The sequence below is a fragment of the Eurosta solidaginis genome, chromosome 2 (genome assembly GCF_040869045.1).
Source record: "Eurosta solidaginis isolate ZX-2024a chromosome 2, ASM4086904v1, whole genome shotgun sequence".
Lineage (NCBI taxonomy): Eukaryota > Metazoa > Arthropoda > Insecta > Diptera > Tephritidae > Eurosta > Eurosta solidaginis.
The window spans coordinates 48,313,500-48,326,857 of NC_090320.1; the positions used below are offsets into that span (position 1 = coordinate 48,313,500).

At 39.4% G+C, this 13,358-nt stretch overlaps 2 protein-coding genes across 3 annotated transcripts in view; one reads left to right on the forward strand and one right to left on the reverse strand.

Moving 5' to 3' along the window:
- wb (wing blister) overlaps positions 1-12,992 on the reverse strand; it is a 456,603-nt gene extending 443,611 nt beyond the window's left edge. For both annotated transcript variants that reach the window (XM_067765253.1, XM_067765254.1), the window contains exon 1: positions 12,019-12,992. In XM_067765253.1, the coding sequence (XP_067621354.1) occupies positions 12,019-12,865 (847 nt within the window). In that variant the 5' untranslated portion in view covers positions 12,866-12,992. The remainder of the gene's footprint in view (positions 1-12,018) is intronic.
- Positions 1-13,358, forward strand: part of LOC137239687 (uncharacterized) — a 568,632-nt gene that overhangs the window by 367,683 nt on the left and 187,591 nt on the right. The window lies entirely within an intron of this gene.

Genomic DNA, 13,358 nt, shown 5'->3' on the forward strand with positions numbered 1-13,358 from the left:
CATACATTCAACAAATATATTACATACGAGTGCTATGGAACTTATGCATATGGACTTACTTAGGAATGGCATGCAGATGCGTTCGAGTCACAAACTCTCGTAACTCGTTTAGCTATACAAAGCTATTGCACGTTTGACCCATTAAACTGGTCAATGTGCATTTTACTATGCAACAATAAAAAAAAAAAAATCAAGTACATAAATAGAAACAAAATTGGTCATAAAACTTTATATTGAGATGAGCGAGATTCAGTTGGATCTATATTGTTGTTGGCCTTTTCTTGTTAATTAGCTTGATGAGCGTGTTGTTGTAAAGCTAAATTGTGTGCTTATTTTATAGATATGCATTAATGCATACTTACATTTCGATTATATACCATATAGAGAAAATCTCTAGTTCAAAACTAGTGCGCTTTTAGTACGTTCGGAACCACTGCTAGTTCGCCTTCAATCTCGTTCACCTACTTTCAACTGGCGAATTTAACTTGGCGATGCCCTAGGCGGTGGAAATTGTCCTTGCTACATTAACTTTTCTGTAGTTCTGAACTAGATACATAATTCCACATTAGAACTAGTCGGTTTATTGGCACTCTAGCGATAGTACCGAACTAGTGTAAGAATATACATTTTAGATCTAGTTCGCCTATTTGTACGATTTTGCTGGTTTCGAACCAGACGAAAATTCAACATGTTGCTTCTAGTACGCCTTTATCCCCGGTTTCGATAGCCACAACCACTCCATAAATATCTGCATTGGAAATATTAACTCACATTTTAAAATAGTTCTGATTCAGGCGAAAATTGGAAATATTTTAGCTGTTACGTTTTTCCACAGATTGTCGCTGTAGGGAAAATGTCTAGCTCTGGACCGTTGCACTTCAAGTGTATTCGGAACCATTGCTAGTTTGCCCTCAGTCTCTTTCACCTGCTTTCAACTGGTAAAGTCTTCGGCGGTGAAAATTGTTCCCTACTGCATTACCTTTTCTACAGTTCCGAACTAATGGATAACCAGCTATTATCGAGCTAGTTCGTATTTGCCTTTTTGGGTCTAGTCCAGAACCAGAAATTTGTATCACTAGTTACTGTCTTCACTACAGGGTATATTATACCCTCACTCTTATCAAGCATTAATTAGCCATTTATTAGGTTTTCTCGATTTTTAATGAGTTCGCAAAGCTTTTGAACTGAGAGCTATATGGACTTGTAAAGCTATTGATTACTTATGCATTTGTAGTCATAGCAGTTTGAGGTGCTTTTCACATCATTTATTTCAATTAAAGAAAGTTGTTGCTATAACAGAACAAGACGGGATGAAAGACTGCCGATGGAAACGATTTGAAAAAAAAAAAACTTGTTTGAATATTATTGATTTTAGTTAATATTCTGCAGAAAATATGCTTGAGTAACAGATTCAACTGGTTAAAAGAGCTTTAGAATATTGCTGCGAGTACCCGTGTAGTTTGTGTAAGAAATTGTAGCTAAATTTCTCAAGGGAGCCGGACTGCTTCGTACTCTCTTGTTTTGGAAAGGTGTTGAACTTGAAAACTACCACTCTCAGACCAACTCCTTCTCCCACTTCTATCACATTCTCTTCTACTTTGTACTCCATTATTCTTCACATTTGTCTCCTTACCTTATTCTATCTATCTCTCTTCCACTCCCAAAATCCTTACCCTTTCCACTACCGCTCCTCCTCGCACATCCGCACCCAGTTACACCCAGCACGACGTTCTGCATGGTAAGCGCGCACACCCCACATGTGGGATGAGAAATTGTCATAGATCGCCACACATCATCATCGTTAGCGCAGGATTTGTCATTTGCGTCAACTTGCAGACGATGCTCACATTAGCATTCGACCACCTACCCATATTCCCCTCGCTGGCGTGATCATCCAAATACATCACGCCTTATTGCCGCAATTTCATCCACTTCAAAAAAGCAAAACGTTGTGACCAATTATAAAGTATGCAGAGATAATCCTTTTGTTGCCCTCTCCATTCCGACTGATGTTCGTCAAAGAGAACGTGTTCTTTTGCAAACCAGCTAATCAAAAAACTCGTATCATCCTCGGCAATGTCTTCTGCCGATAAATGCGGTGAACACCGTTCCCAGACTCCAATGCTGGAAACCCGCAGTAGTGGAAAGAGTGCATCCAAACGATATTCGCGTCACTCTAGAATACATTTGATTGGGGTCCTGTAATAGGTTAAATAAACCCTTACTTATCCATAATCAACCTCCACATGACACCAACCATATTTTCTATTGTAATGTTGAGCCTACGCCTCTAACACCCATACCTCTATGTTTCAATCCAATTAAAACTGTAAGTTTCCTTGGACTTTAGTTAAAGGATATCGATTACAAAAGACGAAGGTATACATAAATATTACGCAGTAATTGGTGTGCATGGCAATCTGCATCACGATCAGTGTTCGCAAATGAACACTTATGTACTCACTCACCTATCCTACTTTTAAAGATTATAAAAGCGCTGAAACCAATTGCTTATAAGCATTTGCATAACACTTTTACACTGACTTACTTACTAGTAAGTGAAATCAATTACAACATAACTTGTAAACAAAGCACTGAACAGTGTTCTAGTTTAGTTAAGAAAGGCATCAAAATACTACACAATATAAAAACCTCATGGTTGAACAAAATGTATTGTGGCGAATATTAACATCACTATGCTGCTACCGAATAAATGCACAACAACAATAAAGCAAGCAGCCATACTTATGTACATGTACACATTAAAGCAAGCAGCCACACTTATGAACAAGCCAACGAAGAATATTCCACGCACATAATCAGCAACTCGACGCGAAGATATATTTCACATATACTTATGTAGTCATCAGCTGAGAGCAGAAGTTTTTACTCACACATACACACTCATATAGATAATTAACCATAGATACGACTGTTCCAGAAGACAGCATCGTGAAGAGTCTAGACCTTAGGAGAAATGTAGGAACGAGGCAACAGAGAGTATAAAAGCAGCGCAAGCTGAGGAATAACTAATCAGTTTGATTTAAACATGGTATTAGTTATGAAGTGAAGTATAATTGTGAAGGACTACTCTCAAAGTAGCATAATGAAGACCATTTTGCATTACTGAATGTTGGAGTTATTTATTCCACAGTTTAGTGTTTCGAACGTTAGCAGAAGGTGTATAATTATCAGGAATTTCCCAAAATTCGTTACAGTATTCCGCCCTCCTTTTCAGAAATAGTGGAAACATTTATTCCATTTTTTATTTAAAGATGTAGGTAGATACTTCAAAAATTTACCCATACCCATGCCCTTTATTGCCTACGGTTGGCATTTTGCTTCCTTTATTTAAAAAAAACGATCAAACTTAAAAAAAGTTCAACTCGAATTCAATATGCGAACTCGTGTACAAGTCCTTATTAGCGCGTGCCCATATTTACGAGCATTACCATAAAATCATACAACAATAATAGCAACAAGCACAACAACAACTCCTATTACTACTATTCAAATAATAAATGATCAATGCAAGAAAAAAAGCATATTTTCCCCACAGACTAACATGAACAGGCGAACCGTTGGAACACTTCAAGTGTTGCCGCTATTTGTTGCCATTAAAAAAATTCCCTAACTCCTTTGGCAGAACATAACATATGTTAACATTTGCTTCTTAAGTTCGCGTGTAACTAAATTGTTCCTTTTCGTTTCGTTAGTTTGTACTTCACACAGCACAATTGGCCATTGTGTCGGCTGTTGTTCAAGTGATTACAACGACTTTTGCACTTTCGTACAACGGGCGGCGTCTTTGTTACACACAGCAGGAGTCAAGCGAGTATTTTGAGCTTTTGTTAACTTTTTCGTAGTGTAAAATGGAAGTTTTATACTTCGTTTTATGTGCGTTTTCAAAAATGTTTATAGAAATGCTTTTTATAAGGATGCATTGATGAGTGCAATAGAATGTGCCGCTGGGCTTAAAAAGGTCTTTATTTTGCCTGGACTCAACTCTGACAAGCTTCGTGCCGATTGGTGTGGAAGTATTCGTTGAGGAGCTTGATTTTTCGACAACTGCTGAGAAGAAAATCATTGGTGAAGGGTAACTAAGTATTTCGGGATATTTATAGAACTTTAAGCTGTGGTCGAATAAATAACTCCGATATTCAGTATTGCAAAATGGCCTTTATTTGGACTACTTTGGGAGTACAGCGTATTGAAATCATACTAATTCCTCAGCTTGCGGTGCTTTTATACTCTCGGTTTTCTCGTTCACCCATTTGTAGTTTATGCTTTTCTACTAGCCATATGCGTGTGTATGTGTGAGTAACTACCTCAACTACTTCTTCTCTTAGCTGATGAATACATATGTGTATGTGAGATATCTCTTCACGTCGAGCTACTGGTTATGTGTGTGGAATGTTCTTCGTTGCCTTGTATATAAGTGTCGCTGTTTGCTGTTGTTTTGTTGTTGTGATTATTTACTAACAGCATAGTGATGCAAACATTCGCCACAATACGTTTAGTTCAACAAACCGGTTAGGTCATATTATCCGAGGGAAAGAAATTTTTCCTGTCCACAAATTAATCCTGCTCAACTAGGCTTGGAGGGAAAGAGGACTAGTATGATTTTTTGAACGTGAAAAAAACGTTCGTCTTACTCAAATTGAGAACAATAAATTCTCTTTGTGTATATGGTCAAATAAGGTTATGATGGCTATCTTCTTACAATGTAGATATACTTATTAAACAAAATGCTATATTTTGATCCATCTTACGCATTTTATAGCCTATTATCGTTTAGGTTAGGCTAGGTTGATTCTCCTTTTCCTTGTAGCAATGCTTCACCCAATCCAATAGGTGATATTACTGACAAGTTGTCATTGATATCCTCTAACGGAAGTACTCAAGGAATCTTGCAGTTTCAACAGAGTAGGATCAAAGAGACATGTGTCTTAGAGGCACTGGTTTCACATTACAATTAAAATAATGGTTGTTGTCATGTGGAGGCACATTCCAGGCAGGACATACGTTGCAATATTTGAAGCTGATTCTTGATAACTAAGACTTTATCCTATTCAGTTAGATGTATTCTAGAGTGACTCGTGCCTCCCTGGAAAGCCTGCTTTCCTGAACTACGAGTCTCGCTGGTAATTTATGGGTATACGACATTTTTGACTAATCTTGGATGAGACTGAGGGAGTCTTTATGCTCATCTGGCTCAACTAGCTGATGTTTCTTGTGTGCCGGTTTTCTTCATAGTGCATGTGGGGATGACTTCCTATATCCCTGGGATGTGTGGCTTTTTTCACCATATATATTTCGGAGTATTTAAGGGAAATTGTTTGTTAGGCATTTTTTTCTCTCATCTGTGGGCAGTATTCCCCCCTTACTGTGTAGACGATAAGAAGATGTCCCTCTGGCTCTTCAGAGCGCCTGCAGCTTCCTCTAGTGTGTTTTTTTTAAGCCTGGCGATCAATATCGCTGTGCTCTCCGTTGTACTGACACTAAAGTTTTTTTACTGCTCTCCGTGCTCAATGCGTTTCAACAGAACAGCTCCGCATATAGCAGAACCAGCCAGTATGCAGCCTTTTGCAGGTGTCATCTGCTCCCACCCTCTAGATCCCTGGAGCGGAACAAGGTAACCTCGCTCCTTTAGGTGCCTAATTTATCCATAGTGCAGATTTGCTATACAGTCGGTGAAGTATGTGCCTTGGCAAACATTTTCAATGGATGTGCTATACACTTTCTATATCCTCATTCTTCCAGCAGATATGGCAGAAGTTATCCAGCAAGGCTTCCATACCTTCGCCATCTACTCTCCTAATACAAAGATCTTTAGTGCCCCAAATTGGTGTGCATAGTTAGATGTAGCAGTTCACTGCTAATCTGACGATCGCTTTTACAATGAAGTCAGGCTCGAACCGGTGCTTGTAGAAAGCAAGAGAACAATCGATGTTGCTGTACAATCAAGTCGGCCAAATTAGTAAAATTTCTGGCTAGAATTATAAATGACTAATTCATGCTGATTTTGCTGCATAGCGACATCGATTTGTTTAGGAAGTTTGTTCATTCGATCGCTAACTCCGATAGTTGCTAAAACCAGCATAGCCGCATATTCTCAAACCGTTGTATCGGGAGACTGACCAATATGAGGAGGAAATTCTGAGTCTTATTTCGCTGAAGAGATCTATCGGTATATTGCCACTGATATTATAATATATAAAAATCTGACGTAAGATTCAAACGATCTCAAGGGTGTCACATCAATGTAATTTTCTTATACGTTAATTTTTGTTGGAACAATATATATACTTGTGTTAGGTTAGGTCGAACTGGCAGGTCCTTGAGGATCGCAAACACTTGATGAGTCCATAGTGCCACTAGAAATTTGTTTAAGGGCCAAACTGAAAAACCCTTTCAAAACCCAGGAGATATATGTACATATATTAGCTGTGTTTATTTTTTACAACTATATACATTTACGCTAAAAAATTTATATGGACTGCTAAGCGTTAAACTTTATCTACTCTTCTGAAATTGCTCCGCATAAAATTAGTACTCCTAAATTTCAATACGCATTATACTCAGATGCAACTGAAATATGTGTCTATGTTTCACCTCTACACTAATTCTATGTATTACCTCTACAAATTGTGTGTGCCCACTATTCACGGCAACCGATACAGCTATAGGTTATACACAGATATAAAACAGAGGTTTGTGTCTCCGCTTTTGGGTACAACATGTTCTGTAGCTCGCTTCCGCTAGATGGGTATCCTCAGCATTATCTCAATGAGGATAAGCGTTTTCTTTTACGCACAAACGGAGACGTATGTGCGTGTAAAAAAACACGGCTTTTATAACATAAATGCGTCCTCTTGACAAATACTAGTAGCTTTCTAGGACCTATGCTACTTGCTGCTTATGGATCTGATAGCCGTTCCACTCCTCATAGCTGGAGTCTTAGCCTGGCGATCGCAGGACCCAGGTAGACAAATATATATCTGTAAGTTTGGGCCAGTTCATATAAAGGCAAAGAAAATGTTCTTTCTTTCCTACGCGTTTTGGTGGTATTTTGCACCTTCTTCAGGGAGTCTTATACATTTAATAAAATAAGATTTTCGGTTGTAACTAATATTATAATATTCATTCCATGCAATCGCTTATATGCCGGACTTCACAGATCTTTGCTCATAAATGCTGTCTTTAATTTTATGACTTCTCTATCCATCTCTCTCTCTTTCTATCTTTAGGGAAAATGCTCACTGAATCTTTTCGTAACAAGATATTACTTCTTATTGAATTCTAGTCATGCGGTGTGAACTGTTTGCATATTCTCATCAAAGTAAGAGAAATCAATATTCATCAAACCAATTTGTTTTCCTTAAATGCAAATTGCATTTACCCAACACCGTGAAATTGCGAACTCTACTCCGAAGTTCAAGCTCAATCCAATCTTTCATACTTCCGTAAATTTTATATTCTAACGAAATCCAATAATTTCAATCTATTCCTCATTAGCTATGCTAGACCACTAAGCCATACCACAAATCACGTTGGACACGTTTAGCAATTTCAAAAATTTCTTCCTGTCCAAGCAAAAGCTGTAGCTACCAAATGTAGACGAGTCGATATGACCGTATACGATTGACGGAATTCGGTTGAGTAAGAAGTTGCAAAGACTTTCACATGGAAAGTTCTTTCAACTTCAACGAAGCCAACAACAAATAAACAACGAACTAGCAAGCGAATGAAGTGGAAAACCAAACCATATTTGGTTTTGGTTGGTCAACGATCTGAACTGTAAAACGTCGGCACACATCCAACTAGCCATACTATCACTGACAGATCGATCGCACATTTGACGCGCTCACACGTCACTGAGCATCGTCGTGTTGCACTTTGGAATGGATGAGACGAGCTAGCTGCTAGTACAACTAAGTACAACTATAAAATATGCATGTATGTGTGTATATGCTTGAATGCATGCGTGCAGCGTAATGTTGCAAATATGCCCGGCGATCGATCATTTTGTGGGTACTACGAACCGCAAAGTTGTTGGCAGGCAGTCAGCGAAGCACCATATTTAGCTGCAATGCTCTGCCAACAAATATTTTAAACAACAAATATAAACAATATCTTTGGTTGATGGTGGTGTGTTGCACGACTAGTAGAATTATATTGCCATAACACACCGACAAGCAACAATATAGTACTTACAATAACAACATATGCCATAAACACATAAAAGTAGCAAAAACTAGCGAGTAATAAACAAGAAATTGTAACAGTTACAAAAGGTAAAAAGAAATTTTTTTATAAAAATAGAAGAGCATAAAATTGTATAATGTTTTGGGGAAATGTGCTGGTGTAGGTGACGTATTTCTGTAATAGTTGTTGCTGGCATGCATGATTATTTGATGAACTTTGCACAGTGGAAGTGATGTGTAGAACCACTTAAGAATTCCCACGCCAAATATTTCCCGAATCTATCTCGAAAGTATCTCTAAATTTTTGAAAAGCGGCACAGTCTAGAAAAAAGGTCATCTATTGTTCCTCCTTCTATTAAATTTTTTCGAAATCTGCAGATAGGCACTGTACGCCTAGTCTTGCCATGTACTCGAGAACTTCGGAAAACTATTCGGCGCACAAAGAGGTTCAGTAAAGCAAGCAGTCAATTAGTTGAAGCTGGTACTTCAAGCACTAAACATCTCATGGGTGGGTTCTATGCTCAAACATTCTACATGTAAACATATACTACTACAAATTGTTGCATTTGTAATCGAAGCTCTGCCGGCGTTGTACATCACTGGCTTAGTCTCTCGCGTCTTCTCCATGCTACCTGAAACATCGACTGTCAGTTAGGTTAGGTTGTACTGGCCGGTCAATAAATACCTGACATAGACTGAATGTGTCCATAGTATTACCAGAATTTGTTTGATGAACAAACGAAGAACCCCAATCAGGTGCCAGGACTTATGTTATAGAATAACTCCGTCCTCTTGGCGCTTCTAGCACTTTTTAGCACCTAGCTTAATTGCCGCCTCGAGATCTGGCAACTCTGCCCTCCTAAAAGCTGGAGCCTTGACCTGGAGAGCGCAAGAGATGAACAGAGAACGTGCTCAACCGTGTCTTCTTGCAGCTCGGTATTCCTACATCTGCTGTCACTGAGGAATCATATATATAGTATGCCCATTCACAAATGAAATGAAGTTATCTAAAGGATTGCTACCTTCCACTTAATTTCTAACATAATTAACAGATGATGAAAGCGGCACTTCGTGTCGTCCTATAAAGTAGTTTCCCATTTAAGCAGAAACACTGAGTTGCGGCTCACATTGACTATGAAGCCATTTACATAGATGGTAACAATGTTAGAATGCTCACAATATACACACATTGTTCATCTTCAGTGCAATTTTTCTAAAAATTGTTTAAGGTTCTTCATCAACATTGCATGATTTATTGTAATAAATCTGACGGGCGAGTTCGGACGGCCTTGAACAGTGTCATGCATGATAAGTGCGAGGCTTTCGTGGTCTTTCAGGACTATATGAAACCCAGCGTAGGCTTGCCTTTCGGAGCTCGTAAGTCCTGTCGTGGACAGCAATGTGTATACAATCTTCTCGGTTAGGAAGCGTAATGCTTATAACACTTTTTTTTTTGCCGCAACGGAGTAGACTGCGTGAAATGTCTCACTTGTTTGCCTAGAAATCGCATCCTATTGGCCGTCGTTGAAGCCAGCATGCAATCCATGGTCAGATGTCTACCAATACAAAGGCCGAGGTAAGAATTGCACAGTCTCATTGGCATAATCAATCGTGGATAATCTGGACTGTCATAGCGGTGCAAGACATTTTGGTGGCACTAAGCAGCTTGTTCTTGTTTTAACTTGAGAAAATACCTCGACAGTTTTGGAGAGTTTCACAAATATATGCAGTCCCCTGCCGGATATAAATTCGTTACTCTCCGGTACTACTTACACGTTTGGGTACCAACGCGACTACCACAGGAGTGGTTTTTCTGCCCCACGAACCTCAACGACAGTCATGCTTTTCAATTGGTAATTTCTAAGTCCCGTATATAGGGAGGGGGGGGTTATGTCCAAAAGGTACTGGAGTAAGTAAACGATGATTGACAATATACTAGGCCATTTTAGCTCAACGAATCAGCAGTAGTGGTATAACTGGGAGCAAAGGGAAACGGAAACGCAACTGGCAATGTGAGTTGCTGTATGGCATTAAGGCCGAGCTACTCCATGTAATTATGTGAAGCAGACGATGAGACTGGGATTCAAGGGGTTGATAAGTGCAGTAGTAGTGGGTGGAAGGCGATCGCCTATCAGGTTCAATGTAGTAATGTTGAATCGTTCCCGAAATGGTCGGTCTAATACTGGTGCTTGCTGCCGTAATGTACCGGATAAACATACGGCAAAGCACCATTTGTATCGATAACAATCCCCAAAACCTACAGAGAGTGTCGTTTATCACTACAACGACAACAACCACAAGAATAGGCGTCGAGGCTAGGGGCACAATTACGACGGATGTTTAACGTGAGCCCTGTCAGTGGAAGAGTCAACCCCACAATGTCAGACACGGATCTAATTGCATGATCAGTGGCCCAACTATCGGCTCCATGTTGCCTTCCTCAACACTTCAGTGCTCCAATTATTGGTACCAACTTAACTTGTAATCGGACGTTGGAGGTTTATCTTTAGAAGATCTAACGGCAGTACACGATTGGTGCCACGCCGTATGAGACCCTTTGTGGAATGACGGGCAAATAAATACTGAGACGTATCTGGCCCAGGGTTCCTTTCAACACTCCTTTAAGAGTGATTCCAGAGATAATCACTTTGGGATGGACTGTGCCGAACTAAGAAAAGTTAAGTTGAAATAGCAGCAATTAATCTGGTCATTCCGCAAGGTGGTAATAAAATAACATCGCTATGGAAATGACATTCGGGATACATGAACTATATTGATTGTAGCGAAACGTGACTTACCCCTTGCAAAAGCTCCTCATAAACTGCAAACTGTTTGTATCAGTATGTAGTAAAGTGCTGTATCGTGCTGATGGGAGGCAGAATTCAAGTGTAAAATATGAGGTCACACAAATTTTCGATACCAGTGATAGGAGTGAAATAAGGATACGGGTATTATTTTGGTTGGATTTTTGATCCTCTTTCATATTGAGCTCCCGTATTGCCAATAATATTCAAATTAAGTAGGGTCTGGTTACTTTAACAGCAATGCGAATAGCCTCTTATTCTTCACTCTTTGGAACTTCCTGCTTGCATCCTTAAACTCTGTCATTACATGAGGAGGTGCTGGCACTCATTGAACTTGAAGTTTGTTCAGCCTTCGGGCTGAAGCTCGGCCTTAGATCTCTTCGGAGGTTATCGCGCCTTACATTTATTTTATTTTTTTATATTGGCAATCGATTGGTGAAAGACAAGTTGCCATCCGAAGGGGCTCGGGACTGCCAATCTTTATCTAGCTGCCCAGGTTAGCATCCCAGGTTAGCATGTATCCGTTTCTGGCTTCTTAGTACGACTGAAGTGACAAAACAATGTCTTTTTATCTCATCAATACAAACCTAAGCAATGGTCGCTTCAAAGATTCATACTTCATGAATGAGCAGGAAAAGAAACCAACCAACCATGGCAGTCAAACTAAGTAAGTTGGGAAAAGGCTACCAGACAGCAAGATTTAAATTAAAAGACTTATATCCAATTGATTTCTCTAAGATTTAGATTCTCTCAACACAAGAATTCATGCACCTAGAAATCACCCTATTAGAAGACCGAAGATCATTCATATTTTATACACCCAAACCCACTGTCCTGACGCATTGACCAAATATTGCCTTTCCCATTGTTTGTGCTGAGAAAACTTGTTAAATTGTTGTTGATATGTGCCTTTACAGTTAGTTAAGAAATATTTATAAACCTTAATAAGTAAACTTTTTACGAGTACTTTGTTATAACAAAATGCTCCATAAAGGGACGCGACTTACCGTTTCTGTGCAATTTCTCACGTTGATTACCGCCAACGTCTCTGATGCCGTGGCCATTGTGATTACCGCCATTGTTGTTGCCCGCAGCAGCACCGTTGCTTTTGCCATTACGGCCATTTTTCTTACGCTGCTGCATTGATGTGGCACGTTTGTTTGTGTTGACAGCAAATTGCGATGTGGTTGATGTTGTCTCAGCAGCAGCACCAGCCGCAGCAGCAGCGGCGTTTATGGCATTTGCAAACTCAATATTATCTGCAACAAATTCATTACTATTTATGTTGCTCTCGATGTGACGACCACTTTTGGTTTTACGATGTGTTTGCGTTTGTTGTTGTACATGCTCTTGCTCTTCTTGCTGTTCGCGTTCGCGTTGTTTACGCAATTTATCATGCTGTTTGTGTGATTTGTGCTCTCCTCTGTGTTTTTGTTGTTTTTTACGCTTTTGCGCGCGTTGCTGTTGACGTTGTTGCTGTTGCGCGAGACGTTGCAGCTTTTTTGTCCCATTGCGACTATGCGCCGTCCATGACTCGATGTTGGCCACCGACTTAATCAAATCAGCGCGGCTCGTATTTGCTGGCAGCGGAATTTCTGTATACTCTTTGAGCAATTGCGCGGGTGAGAGATTGCGCCATTGTTGTTGTAGTAGTTGTTTATGTGTTTTCGTTGCCGCATGTGCGGGTGTGCATTGTAGGAGGAACATGAAGGATGCGCTGCAGAGCAGTGTGAAGCAGGACCATACAAGTGGTGCATGAAATGTTTTAATTTTTGTTCTGTTGCAGGTTTTTTGTTTGTTTATTGAGGTCATTTTTGTGAATGTTGGCATGGCGGTTGGCCTTGTTTGCGACATTTTTAAACAGAGCTCACGTTTTTTCTCACTATTCTACCACTTTTTGGGGATTGCTTGTATTTGGTGACTTGAATCACATTTTTGCATTGCGCTCTTTTCACTATTTTATACAGCACGTTCTTTTACATTTTTTTATAAATTTTCACACATTTTAAAATATTTTTTTTTCTAAGGTATAATGCAATGTGTTAAATTTATGGATTTTTTAAATTTTTCGTCACTTTCACTGCTATTGTATTTCACGGTAAAGCTAAATGAAAGAAAAGCTAGTTATAAGAAAAATGTGTTCTGGTTTTCCACAACTGTGGATCTTTGTTTCTACCTCCCCAATATGTTGTTAAATGTTAGGTAATCCTAAGATGTATTTCAATTAGGTCAATTGCAGGTCAGTATATGTGGGGCATATCGCCCTCTCTCATTAGGTATTTACAGCGATTGTTAAGACTATCCCATACTACGGAGTCCTTGTTTGGTGGACAGACACACAAAAAAA